The sequence below is a fragment of the Oratosquilla oratoria genome, chromosome 8 (genome assembly GCF_046742065.1).
Source record: "Oratosquilla oratoria isolate Oo_2021 chromosome 8, ASM4674206v1, whole genome shotgun sequence".
NCBI lineage: Eukaryota > Metazoa > Arthropoda > Malacostraca > Stomatopoda > Squillidae > Oratosquilla > Oratosquilla oratoria.
Genome location: NC_134784.1, coordinates 75,872,191 through 75,894,367, shown reverse-complemented (window position 1 = coordinate 75,894,367; position 22,177 = coordinate 75,872,191). Strand labels below are relative to the sequence as shown.

General features: G+C 41.0%; 1 protein-coding gene across 1 annotated transcript in view; it reads left to right on the top strand.

Moving 5' to 3' along the window:
- Positions 1–22,014, top strand: part of LOC143027835 (zinc finger matrin-type protein 2) — a 22,035-nt gene extending 21 nt beyond the window's left edge. Inside the window, exons 1-6 of the mRNA XM_076189465.1 lie at positions 1–129; positions 8,057–8,147; positions 8,251–8,380; positions 18,383–18,456; positions 20,143–20,288; positions 21,750–22,014. The exon at positions 1–129 is cut by the window's left edge and continues 21 nt beyond it. Of these exons, the coding sequence (XP_076045580.1) occupies positions 115–129; positions 8,057–8,147; positions 8,251–8,380; positions 18,383–18,456; positions 20,143–20,288; positions 21,750–21,896 (603 nt within the window). The 5' untranslated portion in view covers positions 1–114 and the 3' untranslated portion in view covers positions 21,897–22,014. The remainder of the gene's footprint in view (positions 130–8,056; positions 8,148–8,250; positions 8,381–18,382; positions 18,457–20,142; positions 20,289–21,749) is intronic.
- Positions 22,015–22,177: the final 163 nt, after the last annotated feature.

The following is a 22,177-nucleotide window of genomic DNA, read 5'->3' as shown; positions in this document are numbered from 1 at the left end:
GAAGTTAACAACACAGAACCCTAGCGCTTTATTGTTTACAAACAGTCGGGATCCATACAAACCGGACAAGGAACAAGAATACTTTAGTAGAGAACCTCGCATAATATTTTAAGAATGGCTTCTGGTTCCGTAAGTACATTTTATATCGCGCATGAAGACTTTAAGTTTTTTACATTACTGTAATCAAAGGGGTAAACACTTGGATGTCAAACATTGACCTTACATGTTGGCTATCTATCATTGGAACCCGCAATTGGAAAATTGACACGAGAATGATCAGTGTGTTAAATTATTAGATAACCTTGGTACCTTACTCATATTGCCAAGATAATTGGTAAAATTCCAGAATCACACAAACACGGATGTTTAACATGAATTTTTCACAACCACAGTCAGTTTAACGTACAAAGAAAATCATATGCACTTACCATACAACCAATATGAAAATGGAATTCCTGATATTTGAGCTGAAGTAGTTCTCATGGGACGGAAAAAGTCGCTATGAGTATAATGCAATTTGATTTATCCATCTAGCTGTCCTAGTTCTCGAGATATTGCATTTTGAATGGAATTAAATCGGGCCTATTTTGTCCGAGGAAATCGGGCCGAAACGTGCGGTCTGACTGATCGCCGATCAAACGTAAACAATGACGGTTTTTACTGACAGGCACAATTTTATATAAAAAATTAGCATATGGTTGCATTATTTGACCTATTTTCTATAAGTTGTGTGATTTCCATGTAATTTGATTATATAATTACGTTTTTATCCTCTGCAAAATTACCCACCACAGCTACGAATACCGTAAAATTACATGAAAATCACACATTTTAAAGAAAATAATTTGAATAATTCAATTATATGCAAGGTATTACGCTAATAACCCAATAGTAACAAACTTAATAGTGTAGTTTGATCCATACCACCAGTGATCATAGATAGCGGGCAGGACGAATCGTAGCTGTGGTCCGTAATATTACGGAGGATGAAAACGTAACTTCTCTTCGATCAAATTACATGAAAATCACACATTTTAAAGGAAATATTTAAAATAATTCAACTATAAGTCTATTACACTAATAACATAATAGTAAGAAACTTAATAGAGTGAAGTTTGGTCCATATCACCAGTGATAGATATGATGGCGGGATGGATGTTGATGTTGTTATCCGATAATCCGACCCGATAGAAAAAAACAACTAATTTAAACAACCAATTTCTCAGCTCTACCGTAACATACTGACTTTATTTTGATATTAGAATAATCCACGATACTAGTAGTTTTGGTTCATTATAGTCAGTTGCCCGCACGATAAATTTGTTAGCTCATTTTTTACGTTGAAACATATACCAATTTTTGATCTGCTGCTGAATGCAGGCCGCCATGTTTATCTAATGTTTTTATTGACCGACATGTAACTGATGATGTGAATGTTTGAAATTTATTACGATCGTAGTAAATACACTCGCACAACATTTTTATTAATTAAATTTCCCGCGGTATGTAAATTTGGCCGTTTGAACGGCGTGCGCATAAAATGACGCGCTATTGTGCTCGTCATCGACGGTGGCGCCTCTGGTGGTGTTTGACCTACCTAACCTTACCAAGCACCGTGCTGAGGTGCAGAGGCTGCACGTCTCAGGGGGGTTGTGGAGATCCATCTCAGCTGTGTCAGTAATGATGGAATAACTTGAAACAGTTTTACTTTCTCCAGTAGCTCCTAACTAGCTAGGTCAACATGAAAATGGAATTCCTGATATTTGAGCTGAAGTAGTTCTCATGGGATGCAAAAAGTCGCTATGAGTATAATGCAATTTGAATTATCCATCTAGCTGTCCTAGTTCTCGAGATATTGCATTTTGAATGGAATTAAATCGGGCCTATTTTGTCCCCGATCGAACGTAAACAATGACGGTTTTTACTGACAGGCACAATTTTATATAAAAATTTAGCATATGGTTGCATTATTTGACCTATTTTCTTTAAGATGTGTGATTTCCATGTAACTTGATCATAGAATTACGTTTTTATCCTCTGCAAAATTACCCACCACAGCTACGAATACCGTCAAATTACATGAAAATCACACATTTTAAAGAAAATAGTTTGAATAATTCAACTATATGCAAGCTGTTACACTAATAACACAATAGTAACAAACTTAATAGTGTAGTTTGATCCATACCACCAGTGATCATAGATAGCGGGCATGACGAATCATAACTGTGGTCCGTAATATTATGGAGGATAAAAACGTAACTTATCTTTGATCAAATTACATGAAAATCATACATTTTAAAGAAAATAGCTCAAATAATTCAACTATAAGTCTATTACACTAATAACATAATAGTAGGAAACTTAATAGAGTGAAGTTTGATCCATACCACCATACGATGGCGGGATGGATGTTGATGTTGTTATCCGATAATCCGACCCGATAGAAAAAAAACTAATTAAAACCACCGATTTCTCAGCTCTACCGTAACACGCTGCCTTTATTTTGGTATTAGAATAATTCGCGATACTAGTAGTTTTTCTTTATTATAGTCAGTTGCCACAACCCTAAATATGTTAGCTCATTTTTTACGTTGAAACATATACCAATTTTCGATTTACTGCTGAATGCAGGCCGCCATGTTTATCTTATGTTTTTATTGACCGACATGTAACTGATGATGTGAATGTTTAAAATTTACTATGGTATGTAAATTTGGCCGTTTGAATGGCGTGCGCATAAAATGACGCGCTATTGTGCTCGTCATCGACGGTGGCGCCTCTGGTGGTGTTTGACCTACCTATCCTAACTGGCTAACATAACCATTTCATAGAAAAGATAGATCTTTCTAATGCAAAAAAGAAAAATGAAAAATGTGTGTGCCTGATACTTAACCCAACATAACAATTTTCAAAGAAAAAATAGATCTTTGTAATACAAAAAAGAAAAAAAAATGTCTGTGCCTGGCTGATACTGAAATATGACAAATAATTCTAATTGGGTACCAATTATTGCAAAAGCTAGCAGTTGCTTAGGGTTTAGAAAAGGAATTTTCTGTGCCAGCTAGATATCAATATGCCTCTTGTTCCACCTAGTCATGGATATAGAGGTCAGTCTTAAGTCCATATACCTACGACAAGCCATCCATGCACTTCTCTTTTTGGGATAAATTTGGATTATTACCTACAGAAACTGCTACCGTATTCTCCATTCTGCCTTAGGTACATGGGGATGAGGTGTCTGATGGCATTTGAAGACCTCTACTTTGGCCTTTGCATGCTGGGATATTTCTTAGATGTTGAAGAAGGCTGTTCAAGAGTTTTGAACCTGCCTGCTGAAACTATTATGATCTTTGTGCTCCAAAGAGTCTGTTTAGGGTGTGGCATACCTTATGATTAACTGCCAGATCAACCTTAGTACGTAACATAATAACGTAAGAACGAAGGAGACTGCAAGAGACCATAAGGCCTACACTAGGCAGCTACCTATCCATCACCACCTGTTATCCCCATCCATAAAGTTGTCTAATCGTTTCTTAAAACAACTGATAGTTTCAGCGCTTACTACATGGTTACTTCTATTCCATTCGTCGACCACCCTATTAGTAAACCAATTTTTGCCTATTTCCTTCTTAAATCTAAATTTGCCTCTCTTTCTTATTTCCAATCTATGTGCTATTTAAAATAGTTTTCTATTTTATGTAAATAGTAAAGGAAACTGTACAATGCAATGAGGAACACATTTAAAGGATTTTAAGAATGATTACCTACCCCATTCCACCTGTCTTACCTGTGACAGCTTGGCATGGCAACATGGGTGGAAAAAGCACTGCCATGTGTCATAGAATTTATGCAAAATGCTATAATCATAAAAAGGGATATTCATAGACAGTGTTATACAGTTTCCTTTACTACTTACAGAATATATAAATCGAATAACACATAGATGGGGAATAAGAGAGAGAGGCTGATTTTGCAGAATGACTATTAGTAAATCATGACATACAGTACTACCTCTCATTAACGGATATTAATTAGCTCTGTTTGCAGTGTTTTTGGTGTTTTTGGTGCATGCAATCACTATGCCACCCAAAAGCCACTCCAAATCAACGGATTATTCACATCAACGGGCACCGTTACCCCCCTTTTAGTTCGTTAATGAGAGGTAGTACTGTATAACACATCGTGAACAGACTCCTTGGAGTGCACAGACTAGATCAGTGTTTTTAGGCTTTGACAGTTGGTCTTTGGGCCTTCACTTTAACAATCTCTTCCTCTTGTCTTTCTGGGACTGAACTTGACAGATATTTCTCAAGCAAAAGGTGAACCTTTTACTTCATCCATCCACTTCAATTTTGGTCTTTCCCTCAAGGTCACACTATCCACCTTTGCATTCTTTGCTCTTTTTGCTAGCCTTTCTGTACTCATTCCTTCCATGAGCATAAAGCATCCCAGCATTCTTTAACCATCCCTCTTTACTATTTTACTTTCCATTCTCTCTCTCTCTCTCTCTCTCTCTCTCTCTCTCTCTCTCTCTCTCTCTCTCTCTCTCTCTCTATCTCTTCCTTATCTCCACATTTTTTTTTTCTATCCACCCATGTAACCTTTGCCATACTTCTTAAATGCTTCACCTCAAATATGTTTAGACACTTCCTTTCTGTTTCCTCTAAATTCCAAGTCTACATCATATAGTGTCATGGGCACAATCACTCATTATTGTCTTTTTTGCATTCAACCTCAGATGCCTATTTCTCATGACACTTTTCATTTCCTCCAAATATTCACTTGCTTCCCATACTCTAAAATATGCCTTCCATTCCTTGCTACCTGTGACCTCCAGTACTTAAGTCTCCACTTTATCCAGCATCTTGCTCTTTAAACTCCTCTCCAACTCATTCATAAGAAGAAAAATCCCAACAGGCAAGAGAGGAAGATAGTATTCCAATATATGCTGTTCGTGTTCTTGTCATCCCAAAGGTAATAGAATATCTAGACACTACTGTTTTCATTATATGGTGATTTTAGAGTGGTCTAATTTTCACCATATGGCAGTTATAGCATGTCAGGCAATCTTACTTTGTTTACTTGTAGTATTTCATCCTTCTAAGGATGCAGATAACATGGGCATCCACTGTCTCCAGGCAGCTCCACATCTTTAATTTTTACCTTAATGATTGGAGTGTATTGGTTGTGTGGCTGATGTATGTTTGAGTAGGGGGCTGGTCAGGCACTGTTTGTAGCCATGTCCAGTTGCTTTTTGAAGCTATCTTGTGTGGTGCCAGTCAGGCTTCTTATCTTTAGTGGGGCAGAATTGAACAGGTGTGTCCCTGTGTAAGTGAAACTGTGGTGGAATATGGTCTTAACTTTCTGGGACAGGTCCTCAGCTCTCTGGATGTGGCATAGTTGGCCCTGTCTAGGGTGATTTCCATATGTATATGGTGGTGTACTGTTCAGTTTGTCTCTGGAGGGAGTAGAGCCTAAGTTCCTTCAGTCTCATTAATTGAGCCAGTTTAGCTATTTCCCCTTCTTTGTGTGGGGACCAGACTTTATGGCAGTATTCCAGTCTTGGTAGGACTAGGATCTTCCACAGGGTCAGCATTCACTGTCACTTCCACATGTGAAAAGTCTTTATGTTCCACCCTGAGAACTTGGAGGCACTCTTAGAAATGAAAAATATGTTTGCCTGTATACTGTAGTGTACTGGAAATGAGCAACACTTGTTGGGTCCCATCTTCCACTCTCCAATTTATCATACCTCAAATTCATTTACAGTTCTAACTTAATCTATAACTTTGGTTTCCAGTTACCATATTTAGATTTGAATTCATGTATCGTTCGAGCTTGGGCTATATGATCTAAGTTCTTCCAGGTATTTATGCATCTAATTGTAATGTACAGGAAAGGAGCAATGCTTATTTGGTCCTGTCTCCTAATCTCTTATTTTCTATTATATCAAGACTCAAACTCATGTACAGTTCCAAATTAATCAATATCCATGAATTCCAGTTATCATATTTAGATATGAACTTGTGTATTGTTTGAGCTTGGACTATATCACCTTCTAAGCTATTCCACATATTTATGCATCTGTATAGAAAATGTATTTCTTCACGTCTTTTCAACATGTGGTCTATCTTAATTTTCTCCTATGACCTCTCAAATCCCTCCCATCTTTAATCAGATCTTTTCTATCAGTGCAATATATTACCTCTAGTGACCTGAATATTGTAATCATATAATTTCTTTCTCTTCAGTCTTTGAAAGTTGGCAGACTTAGTACTTTTGATATCAACTTAGATATGCTTTTCCTTTGACTTGGCCATCTAATATATATTCTAATTTAGCCTTATCTTTTTTCAGTTTTTTTGTTTCAAATGGGCTAATTTAGTTTCTCTGATGAACATTGTGATCACTTTATATAATAAGTATTTAAAATCTTTCATCTTGGATATCCTTTTGTGTATAAGTGTTACAACTCTATATTTGTGTTGTGTTTTGTCTTCTGATTGCAGCAATTCGCTATGGGTGGTAGTATGGTTTGTGATGAGAGGTTTCTTGTAGTAGTGCTATATTCATGGAATATTTATTGAGGAATGTTTGCAGCACTGCTTGCTTGCTTGTGATTCAATTTGTGTTGCTCTGTTGTACATTCAGATTATGTTTGGTGCTTGTTGAGAGGTCTTTGGGTGATAGTATGTGTTGGCATTATAATTGGACACATGAATGCTAGTTGTTGTAGAGGAAAGATGTATGCATATGTGCTGCTGCTTGAAGGTACAACTCATTGACATCAGCCAGAACTAGGAAGTTGTGAGGACTACAGACAGTGCAGTATTATAAACAGTACCCATCATTAAAATAGTTAATGTAGAACAGGGATCTTAACCTGACATCCATGTACCCCAAGAGTTTTGTTTTCTTATAACAAGGGTGATACAGTCAAGGCCATCTTATTAAGACTTGTAGGACTTGTAGTAATTATTTTGAATTGGACAAAACTAGGTTTAAGTAGGGAATAAGCAAGAACTGGTTTGCCAAGAGAGTGGCTAAAGAATGGAATAGACTTAGTAGCAATGTAGTGAGTGCTGAAACAATTGGCCTAATGGTCTCTTGCAGTCTCCTTCATTCTTATATTCTTATGGATAGGCTTCAGGAGATCCTTGAAGGTGATAAAAAAAAATTATTTATTTATTTATTTTTTCAGTTTTGTACATAGTTATATTTTAGCTAATGTATTCAGAATGTTACTTATGTACTCATGGTTGCAGAAGAAGACCAGTAAATGTGTAGGGTGTCATACAGGTAGCCCCTGCCATTCATTAGTTCACTTTTTGTAGATTTCATCATTTGCAGTTTTCTCCTCAAAGGTACATTACTATGTGAGGATTCATCCCTAAGCCCACTAATGATTATTTGCAACAGGTGATTCTTGCACAACCTATGCACTACAACAATTCTTTGCTGACCACCAGCAACCCCTACATAGCACCAGTCTGTTCCATGCCAGCCATACTCTTGAAGTGGCTCCCATACAGTGTACTTTTGCTGATCCTGTTTTGATATTTTTGCACTATTTTGTATGTGTAGTGGTTTTCAAGTGCAATGTTGTACTCACATGTGAGTGAAAAGTATAGTCCAGTGGCCTAATTTGTGCTATTTGTAAGTGCTGTGATAACTTTGTGGTGTGTGTTTATCCTAGTTTCTAAAGCAGTCATAGGTTGTAGGCATACTGCTTTACCAAGTGTTGAATCTACCATTATGTGCACTCAGAAAATGATGAACTTAGGGACAAGGTGAAGCTGCTAGATAAGTGCAGGAAAGGACAAACATTTGCAGACATATGCTGTTTGTGGGAGTCTCATTCCCATATAACCACAAATAACAGGGGGTTAGCTGTATTCTTCTGTAAATGCTATGACAGTTAAAAAAAATCAGCCATAGAAACTTTTTTTTCTAAAGCTTTAGTAATATGTATATGGGTAATGCCTAAGATCATCATATTTCACATTATGAGAATATTTTAATTCCAAAATTGATGTAATCATTTCTATTTCAGTCTGGCCCTGAGTTCCGTCGGAAGTGGGATAGGGATGAATATGAGAAATTGGCCCAACAAAGACTTAGGACAGATTCAGAGAAAGATGAAGGTAACTCATTAGTTTTAAATTAAATGTATGCTATACTGGTATGTATCAAATTATATGTTTAATATTTGCAAATGTTGTTTATTTATTGTTTTATTCTTTTCAGGGCATAATCAAAAAGCTGCCCCTGTTAAAAGGGATCTTTTGCGACAAAGAGATTACAAAGTTGATCTTGACTCTAAATTAGGAAAGAGTCAGGTAATTACTAAGACAACACCAGCATCACAGACTGGAGGGTAAGCTGATGTAGAACTTAAAAATAATTTTTACCCCTTACTTGAAACAGCCTTGCTATGGATATGCTATGTCTTGCTGCATTGCTTCTGACCCAGGGCAGTGGGCAAGATGCAGGGATGACCCATCATCTAGGAGGAACCAAGAAAAGAGGGAGGGAGGGAGGGGTGGTGAATGGGAGTGGAGTATGTGGGGATGGAATGGGTGGGAGTGGATTTATGCCTTTGACTTTGGCTACCTTCTTTGTAAAGGGAAAAACCCTTGGTATATGTATATATGTACTTGGAACTAACATTAAGAGGATTAGGAGAGGAACAGAGGGGGTAATTGGTGAGGAAAAGTGGGTTTAGGAAAGGTAGGTATTGTGTGGATCAGATTTCTGTGGTAAGGCAGATATATGAGAAAACCTTAGCAAAGGATAATTTTTTTCCCCCCCTCTTTATGGATTTGGAAAAGGCTTATGACTGGGTAGACAGGAAGGTGGGAGGTTTTGCAGACATATGGGATAGGAGGAAAGTTGTTAAGAGCAGTCAAGAGTTTTTATGAGAGTAATATAACCTGTGTCAGAAGGTTATATGACAGTTGAATGTGTACATGGATGGAGTGGTGTAGAAAGTAAATGCAAGGGTAATGGGCAGGGGATTGGAGATGGTTAAAGAAAATGGAGAAAAATGGTATATAAGCCAGTTGTTTGCTGATGGCATTGTGCTTGTAGCAGGATTAGAGGAGGGATTATGGAAGTTAGTGATGGAGTTTGAGAAGGTATGCAAGTGGAGGAAATTGAAGGTAAATGTGGGTAAAAGTAAGGTGATGAGATGAACAAAGGGATTGGATGGCAGCAAAATAGAAGTGAGTATTAAGGGAAAGAGGCCGGAGGAAGTGGATAGCTTTAGATACTTAGGGGTCATATGGCAGGAAAGGAAGATGTGGAGGTAGAATATAGATTGAGAGAAGCAAATAAATGCTTTGGGAATGGATGCTAAGAGGAGATTGTATGAAGGGGGATTATGCTGACACCACTGTATGGGGTAGAAACATGGAACATAAAAGAGGAAGAGTTTGAATGTGTTTGAGGTGAAATGTCTGAGAAGTATGGTAGGGGTTACTAGGCTGGATAGTGTGAGAAACGAGGAGGTGAGGAGGAGAATGGGGGTGGAAAAGAAGTTGGGATGAAAGAGTAATGGGATGGTTTGGAGGACACATGGAAAGAATGAGTGAAGAAAGGTAGAGGTGGAAGGTAGAGGTGGTTGGAGTGAACATGAGGGATTGACTGTAATGGGTGTTTTACATAAGAGGGGGATCTGTTGCCGGCGAGAAATACCTTGATTGTGATTTCTGATTTTATTAAAAATAAGATTTGGGCTTTACAGGTTGGGATGCCAGGTGAGATAAGGTTTCCCATGTAGATAGGCCTTCTGTCAGATATTTGACCTAGGCAGTCCTATGATCAGGTCCTTGACATGGACAGCCCTATGCTGGACCTTGACCTTGGCAGACCCATCTCCACAAGTCACAACCATTTCATTAATAAAGGGAAGAGTTAAGGTTTTGTGGGTTGCTGAATGGGAGATGTGTTAGTTATAAAATATAGGTATAGGTGGTAGTTCTGTTGTATGGGTGTTGGTTATATGGTTGGTGGGCATGTTTGGATATGGCATCTATAAAGTTACGGTAATGGAATTGGGGTAGGTATGAGAAAGGGTTCAATGGGTCTTTCTGGTGACATTAGGCATCTCATGTTGATGTTGCGGGGGTGTCATGCATTATTGAGTCAAGCTGTTTTGGTGATTCAGGAATTTGTGATGTCTGCAAGATTGGGGGGTCTTGCCTAAGACAATTACCATCTCGCATGTGTGTGGATCACGTGCATGGGACTCTGAAGTACAAGAATGTTTCCAGAAAATAAAAACAGCACTATGCAGGGCACCCATGCTTGCATTTCCTGATTTCACAAAGGAATTCTTTCTGTTCATGGACACATCCTCCCTTGGGATAGGTGCAGTCCTACAACAAATAGACTAGTGCATACATATACCAAAGGCTTCTTTCCCCCTTACACGGGAGGTAGCCAAAAGAAAAAGGCATAGGAACTGCTCCCTTGTCATTCCATCCCCTACATTCTCCACTCCTCTCTACCCTCTTCCCTCCCTCTTATCTTGGCACCTCCTGGATGATGGGTCATCTCTGCATCTTGTCCACTGCCCGGGTCAGAAGCAGTGTCACAAAACACAGCACATCCACAGCAAAGCTGCTTCATTAATTGGTGACCCCCCCCCCCTCTCCGTCCCCTCATGCAGAAAAGATGGGGAGAAATCCCTTCAGGATGCATCAATTTATTTCTCATTCATACTCTCACCCCCCATCCCCCCCCCTCATGCATCACAGCATCATCCGTACACAACCCTTCTCCATTCACCCCTATCATCTGTCCTCTCCCATCCTTCCTCAACAAACATTCCTCTCTTTCCCAATGCCCCTGTTACCCCATCCATCCATCTCATCCTAGGATGCCCCCTCATGTGAACTCCTTCCACACCTCTTTCACTAATCTTTCTTCACTCATTGTTACCATGTGTCCAAACCATCCCAATACTCTTTCATCAACCCCATCTCCCATTCCACCCCTGTTCTCCTCCTCACCTCCTCATTTCTCACTCTAGCCTAGTAACCCCTATCATACTTCTCAGGCATTTCATCTCAAACACATTCAAATTCTTTCTCTCTTCCTCTCTTTATGTTCCATGTTTCTGCCCTGTACAGTGCTGTCAAATAGACTCAAACGAGAAATATAGAGATATAACACATGCAAGCCATGTGTTGAATTTTCAGATCATAATTACTTCACCCACTTGGGAGCTCTAACTGTAGTCTGGGCTCTAAAACATTTCTGGGAACTCATCCTGGGACACAAAATCACATTTATGACAGACCATCAACCTTTAACAGAGTTTTTTCAAAGGGAAAACTACAGGGTAAGATAGCAAGGGGACACATAACCATTTTAGAATTCAACACAGAGATTACCTACATAAAAGGTAAGGCAAACATCATTGCAGACACACTTAGCAGAAACCCCCTGATCACAACAGTCCCAACCACCCACTGCATTTCCCCTCAGGAACTCCGAGAGGAACAGAGAAAAGACCCAAATTGGTCATGTGTAATCCTCCACCTAGAAACGTGAGCCACCCTACAAAAACACTCCAGTCCTAAAAAAAAGTCCTCAGAATCAAGAGACAACATGTTCTACTCAGTCTCCAACAAACTAAACACACTACTCCTCCAACTCTCCACAATTGAATGGGGAGACATGATGACAAATCATAACACAGAATGCCACCATGCCTTCTCCGAACAGAAGAGAGGACTCATGAATTTCATGGGTTCCCTTTCTAAGTCTCTGTTCGGTATTGCCGCTGAAGATGACATAAATGTTCATCTCCGCATAGAGAAGATGGCCTCTAGACTTAATAAGATGGGAAAGCTTGTTCTACTAAACTCCCAAAACTCACAGCACTTGGCAAGCTCAATTAACATTCTATTAGACTGTTTCTCCCAATTTCACGAATACTCCCTCACTCAGTCCTACTGATTCCATGACCTGGAAATGTTCACATATTACTCAGACCAAATAAATGAATTAAGTAAACACATAGACATAGCTAGGCACTACTACCATATATTTATACTCGACCTCATTGACACAGCCAACAATAAGGCCATCTCAAACCTCCTCCCCAAAGGTAAACTAAAAGCTGCACTCTTCATCACTTCAAGAAACCACCTAAAAAGCATCTTCCCCTCCAAACAACTAGAACGATATTATCCCCTCTTTAAAACACTAGGTAAAATGCAATCTATTCACATATCCCTTACCCCACAAAATAGATACATAGTTTGGAATATAATCCCATTCCCATACACCTACAAAAATTTGACTATCACCCTCAATGTTCAACCCACCACCAGTATCAAATCTGAAGATGGCCAGTGGTACTTGTACACCCCCTCTTCTGACCTCACCTTATGAAAATCAACTGTTTCTAAATTTCATGTTTGCCCCACCTACCTTTTCAATTTTCATCACACCACAGAACCTACCTGCACGAACCAAATAATTACACTAAATCCCAGCACACTGGACAGCTGCCAATACAAAAAAAGTCAACCCCAACAAAACTCTTCATACACACATCCACACAGATTACTTCCTATTCTTCCCACGAACCACACTTGTTTCAGTAATCTGTGAAAACAATTCCTCATCTTGGCAGAAATCAATCCATGGACCTGTCTCAATCCCCATCACATACCAAATATACTTAGATGACACAAGCTTCCACCCCAACCACTACCACAACATTCTTCATTACAATCTCAGCTCCACCCTCAACCCTATTGCACCCCTTCCAATACCCCCACACCCCCCAAACCTCTCTCCCTTTCCTTAAACCTTGCTAAATTCCACCCAATCAAACATAATAGACACACTGCAATTCTCCACCCCCACACTCCCATCAATCACTATATCCTTCAGTTCCTTCCCCCTTCTGGCCCTGCTCCTCCTCATTTGTAGACTGGTATATGTCTGTGCACTCCAATGTGCTGGATAAAGACCATAACCCCCAACTGTATACCCTAGAATTGTCTCAACCATGTTTTATCAATTATACATACATACATACATACATATACCAAGGCTTTTTCCCCCTTCCAAGGGAGGTAGCCAAAAAGGGAAAGGCATAAAAACACTCCCACCCATTTCATCCCTAAATACACTCTACACCCCTCCCACCCTTCCTCTCATCTGAGCACCTCCTGGATGACGGGTCATCCCTGCACCCTGCCCACCGCCCTGGGTCAGAAGCAGTGTCGCAAGACACAGTACATCCACAGCGAGGCCGCTTCATTTAATCTGCGACCCCCCCTCTCCGTCCCCCTTTGCATATAAGGCGAGGACGGGGAGAAATCCCTTCGAGCTGCGTCAAAATTTACTCACACATACTACCCCACCCCCCACTTCCCCGCCCATTCCTCCTCATGCAGTCACAACATCATCCATATACAACCATTCTCCACTCACCTCTGTCTTCCGTCCTCTCCCTTCCTTCCTCAACAGACATTCCCCTCTTCCCCAAAGCCCCCTTCACCCCATCCATCCACCTCATCCTAGGACGTCCCCTCATGTTCACTCCCTCCACATCTGCCTTCCATACCTCTTTTACTAGTCTTTCTTCACTCATTCTTTCCATGTGTCCAAACCATCCTAATATTCTTTCATCAACCCTATCTCCCAAATCCTTTTTCACCCCTGTTCTCCTCCTCACCTCCTCATTTCTCACTCTATCTAGCCTAGTAACCCCCACCATACTTCTCAGACACCTCATCTCAAACACATTCAAACTCCTTCTCTCTTCTTCTCTTATGTTCCACGTTTCTGCCCCATACAGTGCTGTTGGCACAAACACTCCTTCATACAGTCTCCTCTTCGCATCCATTCCCAAATGTCTATTCCTCATTACACTCTTTAAACCACCAAGGCATTTACTCGCTTCTCTCAATCTACATTCTACCTCCACCTTCACTCCACCTTTTCCTGCTACACTTGCACCCAAGTATCTAAAACTATCCACTTCCTCCAGTCGCTCTCCCTTAATGTTCACTTCCAGTCTACTGCCACTTTCACCCCTTGTACATCTCATCACCTTACTTTTACCCACATTTATCTTTAGCTTTCTTCTATCACATACTCTCCCAAACTCTGCCACCAGCTTCCTCAATCCCTCCTCTGACCCTGCCACAAGCGCAGTGTCGTCCGCAAACAACAGCTGGCTCACCTCCCACTTTTCTCCATTTTCTTTAACCATCTCCAATCCCTGACTCACTACCCTAGCATTCACCTCTCGCACCACCCCATCCATGTATAAGTTGAACAGCCAGGGCGACATAACGCATCCTTGACGAAGTCCCACCTTTACTTCAAACCACTCACTCTCTCCATTTCTAATCCTAACACATGCTCTACTACTCTCATAAAAACTCTTGACAGCTCCCAAAAGCTTTCCTCCTATCCCATAAATCTGCATAACCTCCCACAGTGCCTTTCTGTCTACCCTATCATAAGCCTTTTCCAGATCCATGAAAGCCCAAAAAACATCCTTCCCCTTTCCTATAGCTTTCTCACATATCTGTCTTACCACAAAGATCTGATCTACACAACCTCTACCCGTCCTAAATCCACACTGTTCCTCACCAATTACTCCCTCTGTTCCTCTCCTAATCCTCTCAATTAAGATCCTCCCATAAGCCTTCCCTACTACACTCAACAGGCTAATCCCTCTGAAATTACTACATTCACACTTGTCCCCTTTTCCCTTGTAAAGAGGAACTATACAGGCACTACTCCAGTCCTCCGGTACTCTACCCTCTCTCCAGCAAACATTAAATAACCTCACCAACCAGTCCACCATCACTGCACCTCCCTTTTTCAGACATTCTGCATGACATCCATCCAGACCAGGTGCCTTACCTGCTTTCATCATCTTTACAGCTGCCTTCACCTCATCCTTCCTTATTTCTCCTCCATTCTCCTCACTCATCACTCTCATTTTCTTCGCATTTCCCACTGCAGCTATCTTTCCTTCCCTATCCTCCTTCACATTCAGCAACTCCCTAAAATATTCTGCCCATCTTCCCCTCACTGCCATCTCTTCCATTATCAACTCTCCATCTGTACCTTTTACCTTTTCTTCCCTACTTGATTCGCCTCCTCTTCCTCTCTTAATTTCTTTCCAAAACATCTTTTTATTACTTTCAAAATTTTCTGTCATACTCCTACCCCATTTCACATCTGCTCTCCTCTTTGCCTCCTTTACCTTTTGCTTTACTTCTCTTTTCTTTTCACGTCTCATATGACTCCCCTGTCCTCTTTTGTAACCAATCTGTGAATGCTCGCTTCTTCTCTTCTACAGCCTTCTTTGTTTCCTCATCCCACCATTCACTACCCTTCCTTCTATTTCCCCCTGTCCTTCTTGTTCCACACACCATCCTTGCACACTTTAAGACTCCCTCCTTGAACCATCCCCATTCCTCCTCCACACCCATCTCTGCTCTATCCTTTACTCCCTCCCACTCCTCCTTCAGCTTCTTTTCGTACTCCTTCTCCTTTTCCTTTTCATTCAAGGAGTTCACTCTAAGAACCTCCCTACCTTTTGTCCCTTTCCTCCTTCTCCATCTATCCTCCACTCTCAGCTTACCTTCCACCAAAAAATGATCTGATATTCCCCCACCCTCTCCCCTTAGCACATGTACATCCTTAACTCTTCCTATCATAATCCTATTTACCACTACATAATCCATTAGCGCTCTATCTACCACCCTTCTCTCCACCACCCTCTCCCATGTGTACTTATGCTTGACTTTCTTCCGAAACACTGTATTTGCTATCATCAACTCTCTTTCTAGACACATTTCCACCATCAACTCTCCACTACGATTCTTTCCTGGAACTCCACACTTCCCAACCACTCCATCGATTGGACCATTTCCCACCCTAGCATTAAGGTCTCCCAGTACTATTACATTGACATTTCTTCCTAAACCCTCTATGCACTCATTTAAATCTATCCAAAAGGCCTCCCTTTCTTCCATGTTCTTCTCACTGCCCGGCCCATATGCACTTACAAAGACCCACATCTCCTTTCCCAGTTTCACCTTCATCCACATTATCCTTGAGGAAACCTCCTTCCACTCCACTACCCCTTTACCTATCTCCTCACTTACTAGAATAGCCACCCCTTCCCTCCCTCGCCCTCTCTTCAATCCTGATAACCTCCCACTTACACGTTATCAATTATACTCTATACATAACCCTAGAAAATTTTACCCCAACTGTATACACTAGAGTTGAGTCTCAACCATGCCTTTGACCTTATTACTACTCCAACTGCCTGACTAGTCCCATTAATCTGAAAGTGAAATTTCTTTCAAGTGTTAACTCATAGAAAAGAATACCCTTTCCACCAGTCATGGAAGACAAAAGTGCAATTCCCAGGCAAGAGTGAAGTGAAAATAGGTGGAACTGACCATGAATTAACTTTAATGAAAACTGGAGTTTGTCACCTCACCCCATTCTAATGACTGTCATCCCTTGGTGAACAAATGAGTATGCCATCATATCTATTTGGCCACACCCAACAAATGATGACAGTTTAACCCCCTCTCAACTCCTACTAAGGTTCACAACAGTTCTCAACAGGTATCACTTCCCATCATATTTATTTGGCCACACCCAACAAATTATGATAATTTAACCCCCCCCCCCTCAACTCCTACTAAGGTTCACAACAGGTATCACTTCATACTCCCAACAAATATATGTATTTTAACAACCCCCTTGCTGCTCTCCACCCCAGGTGACAGAAATTACCTCTCGCTGGGAGGGAAGTATTATGTAACCATTACCTATAACCTCCTTGAAACTAGCCATACTGTGTTACAGGCTGCATAAATACAACACCTACACACCATCTACACTGTGAAACAAAAGTCTTCAAAGTCAAGTATCACCTTGACATGAGAGGCACACAAACACTTGTTGCAGCCTCCACAAACACAGCACACCCACTACACTACATAGCAGAATACCCATACACACCAAGAAACATCAACAAAACACCTAAATAACTATATCACACATACATACTCTCTCCTCTTCCTCCAAAACCATCAAATACCAGCCTCCAGAAACATATAATCATATCACTCACTGCTCCATTAACACACTAAAAGGTAACACATTTCTGCATGCTCCGAATCCTCTCTTCCATGAAATGACAGAGTCCACCTGGCCAGACTGCAGTGCGGCCACCACCCAGCCCTTCTAGGCTACCAAAAGACTGGATAACCACAAAATGGAAGACTGCATTATACAAACTCATACATGCAAATAACACAACATACACTCTATAAAGGATTTGTTGGAAAACCCCGTTTCGGCCATGGCATTCCTTGGGGAGATGGGACTGCTCGGACAATCTAGGGAATGACAGCAACAACAACCTCACATATTGCACCATTGCCCACAGAAAACTACATTGTAACACACACATCACCACATACACACATGCCCCTAAGCTCTTCCTTCATGTGACCAAACTGTGAAATTCTCTTGATTCCAAAGAACACCTTTTCCTACATACACACTGTACTCTGTAGTTAGATTAATGAAGATGATAATTAAATTACAAGAAACAACTACACATCTTTATTATGAAAATATGATACCATATATAAATGATAGACATTAATATCACTAGAATAAATTGTGGATGATTGTGAGGCTGCCATCCCCCACCGAATAATGCTTTGTCAACAATTCAACTAGTATGAAGCTGAAGCAAACGAGGGGACCAGAAGTCAGTAGGTGGAAGCAGACCAAGGAAGGCCTGCTGCCATAATCAAACACCAATAGACAAAGGAATCCATCTTGAGTTTGATTAAATCCACCACAACTTCAATGACTGAGGATGAGATGGATGGATGGGGTAAAAGAAGCATTGAGAAAGGGGGATGTCCGTTGAGGAAGGAAGGGAGAGGACAGAAGATTGGGGTGAGTGGAGAATGGTTGTATATGGATGATGATGTGGTACATTGGAAAGGAGTGGTTGGGGGATGGGGAGGGTTAGGGAGTGGTTATGTGTGAATGATATTTTGACACAGCTCAAAGAGATTTCTCCATGTCTTCTCTTTCTGCATGAGGGGATGGAGGGTAGGGGGCATTGCCAATTAAGTGAAGAAGCCTTGCTGTGGATGGGAGTGGAGTGGGTGGGGATGAATTGGGTGGGAGTGGAATTATGCCCTTTGACTTTGGCTACCTTCTTTGTAAGGAGAAAAAAACAAAAAAACATGTTATATGTATCTTCTTGAAACTGGCCATACTGTGTTACAATGGGCCCATATTTTGTCAATATACACATTAAATTTAATGTATGGTTGTGTTTCAGGTATTACTGTAATGTCTGTGATTGCGTCGTCAAGGATTCCATAAACTTCCTCGACCACATCAATGGCAAAAAACGTGAGTCACAAAAGCTGCTTTCACTCGGAAACTTTCATTTAATGCATTTGTATAGTAGGAACATAAATTCTGGGTGTACTAGGCATATCTTATTATATTTTGTCACTGACACTCCACCAGCTGTTCTGTCCTTAGGGATGTTCACATGAAGATCAATGAGGTAATATTTTGTCATGAAACATGCATTATCCAAGATTTATTCTTTCAGTAGCATTTCAACTGTGATTTAGGTTACATCTTTGCTCATGGCTCTTGAGTCCCAGTGCAGGTGCTATTGATAAACATAAGGTGAAAATCATAAAACCACTGCTTGTTCATCATGCACAGAAACCTTGTGTGCTAAAGAATGTAGTCATGGCATCTCTCCCATTTATTTGAGCTGCTAATTCAAAGGCATGGGTGACAGTAGTTATTTTTGAAGCTAGGGTTGGACACATGGAAAGAATGAGTGAAGAAAGGTTAGTGAAAGAAGTGTGGAAGGCAGAGGTGGTTGGAGTGAAAATGAGGGGCTGACTGAGGATGAGATAGATGGATGGATGGGGTAAAAGGAGCAGAGGTGGTTGGAGTGAAAATGAGGGGCTGACTGAGGATGAGGTGGATGGATGGATGGGGTAAAAGGAGCATTGGGAAAGGGGAATGTCTGTTGAGGAAGGAAGGGAGAAGACAGAAGAAAGGGGTGAGTGGAGAATGGTTATGTATGGATAATGCTGTGGTGCATTGGAGGGATGGGGTGAGGGAGTATGTGTGAATGATATTTTGACATAGCCCAAAGGGATTTCTCCCCGTCTTCTTTCTCTGCATGAGGGGATGGAGAGGGGGGTTGCCAATTAAATGAAGTGGCCTTGCTGTGTCTTGCTACATTGTTTCTGACCCATGGCAGTGGGCGAGATGCAGGAATGATATCATCCAGGAGGAACCAAGTTAAGAAGGAGGGAGTGGAGTATACGGGGATGGAATGGATGGGAGTGGATTTCATGCCTATGTTTTTTTGGCCACCCCCCTTGGAAGGGGGAAATAGCCATTGGTGTATGTGTGTTTTTTTTTTTTACATAATTTTGTACCTGAAGCAGGAAAGTATTGTAAGGAGAAAAAGATTCCCTTTAAGATTCTGCATCTCCTAGATAACACTCCAGGCCACCCCCAAAACATTGGAGGTCTTCACCCCAATGTTACTGTCATCTGCTTCTTCCCCCATAACACTACATCCCTGTTGCAACCAATGAACCCAGGTATAATTGCAATAGTTAAGTGCCCCTACATGAAGCAGGAAGCTTGCTGGCTGAGCAGGCTAGGGTGTCATTACTTGTGGCGAAGGTCGAGGTGAGGGCGGTTTGGATCCTGCTACCAGCGAAGTTGAACCTAGGGCATGGTTTATTAAATTCCACGTTACAAAGCCCTCTGTGAGGGGCACAGTCCTAGCCTCCTGATAGGGGGTAGTATGTGACATTAAACCATATCATCATATTACATGAAGCGTACACTACATCAAGCTAAGATAAGAGGGAGGAAAGGGTGGTGGATGGGAGTGGGTATGTGTCTTTTGCATTAGCTACATTCTCTTGTAAGGGGAAAAAAGCCCTTGGCATATAGATAGATGGAAGTATAGTAGGTTGAGCCTGGTAGCATAGTGTACATTTGTGACAACTGTCATATAGCACTGCTATAGGAGAATTTTTATATTTGCAGATCAGCGAAATCTTGGAATGTCAATGCGTGTAGAGAGATCCACATTAGATCAAGTTAAAAAGAGATTTGAAATGAACAAGAGAAAATTTGAAGAAAAGAAGAAAGAATATGACATTGATCAACGTATGCAAGAGCTGAAAGAGGAGGTTAGTAGAATTACCTTTACAGATGCCTGCAAGATGGGACCAGTGATGCAAACCTGTAAACTGAATGTCATTTCCCTGCTATCTTCAAAATCTGTCAACATTTGTCATCTTCATCTGGAGGTGCAGTACCAAGGGTCTGACCGGTCTCAAGACCAGGTCCAAAATCTATGTACCAACTTATTGTATTTCCTGCCTTTTCACAAAGAGTTGACAACTAGCAACTGCTCCCTTTCAACTACTACTAGCCAATGACAGAAATTTGCACACATCAATAGTACAAAGTTTCTCCCCAGAGAAATCAACCATACATACATATACCAAGGCTTTTTCCCCCTTCCAAGGGAGGTAGCCAAAAAGGGAAAGGCACAAAAACACTCCCACCCATTACATCCCCAAATACACTCCACACCCCTCCCACCCTTCCTCTCATCTGAGCACCTCCTGGATGACGGGTCATCCCTGCACCCTGCCCACCGCCCTGGGTCAGAAGCAGTGTCGCAAGACACGGTACATCCACAGCAAGGCCGCTTCATTTAATCGGCGACCCCCCCTCTTCGTCCCCCTTTGCATATAAGGCGAGGACGGGGAGAAATCCCTTCGGGCTGCGTCAAAATTTACTCACACATACTACCCCACCCCCCCGCCCATTTCTCCTCATGCAATCACAACATCATCCATATACAACCATTCTCCACTCACCTCTGTCTTCCGTCCTCTCCCTTCCTTCCTCAACAGACATTCCCCTCTTCCCCAAAGCCCCCTTCACCCCATCCATCCACCTCATCCTAGGACGTCCCCTCATGTTCACTCCCTCCACATCTGCCTTCCATACCTCTTTTACTAGTCTTTCTTCACTCATTCTTTCCATGTGTCCAAACCATCCTAATATTCTTTCATCAACCCTATCTCCCAAATCCTTTTTCACCCCTGTTCTCCTCCTCCTCACCTCCTCATTTCTCACTCTATCCAGCCTAGTAACCCCCACCATACTTCTCAGACACCTCATCTCAAACACATTCAAGCTCCTTCTCTCTTCTTCTCTTATGTTCCACGTTTCTGCCCCATACAGTGCTGTTGGCACAATCACTCCTTCATACAGTCTCCTCTTCGCATCCATTCCCAAATGTCTATTCCTCATTACACTCTTTAAACCACCAAGGCATTTACTCACTTCTCTCAATCTACATTCTACCTCCACCTTTTCCTGCTACACTTGCACCCAAGTATCTAAAACTATCCACTTCCTCCAGTCGCTCTCCCTTAATGTTCACTTCCAGTCTACTGCCACTTTCACCCCTTGTACATCTCATCACCTTACTTTTACCCACATTTATCTTTAGAAATCAACCAGAGTGCCCAATATGGGGCTACAACCCTTTAGTTAGTGAAACTTGATGCAACTGTAAATACATCATTAAATTCTTTACTTCACTTGTCTAATATATTATATTTATACTGCAGGAAGAGAAGTTAAAGGAATATAGGCGAGAGAAGCGCAAGGATAAGAAGCGTAAAGCAGATTCAATGGATGAAGACATGGCTGCTACAATGGATCCTGAGATGGCAAAGATTATGGGATTTTCGGGTTTTTCGAGTTCGAAAAAATAAGAGCGGGTGCTTCTAAAGGTGGAATCTAGGGTGGTACATCTAGATATATACAATTTTTTTTAAGAGACATTAACCTTTGTTTACCATGAAGCAGTTTAATATATTAACAATATTTAACTTTATTTTTTTTTTTTGTCCTTTTATTGTGAATAAATTATTTTAAAGTTAACTGGATAGGAAGGGGTGGAGGGATACTCTAAAAAGATGATTGAAAGAATTCTGGACAAACATTCTGGGTACAGAAAGGGATTGTCAGATCATCTAGAAGTGAAATAGCAGAA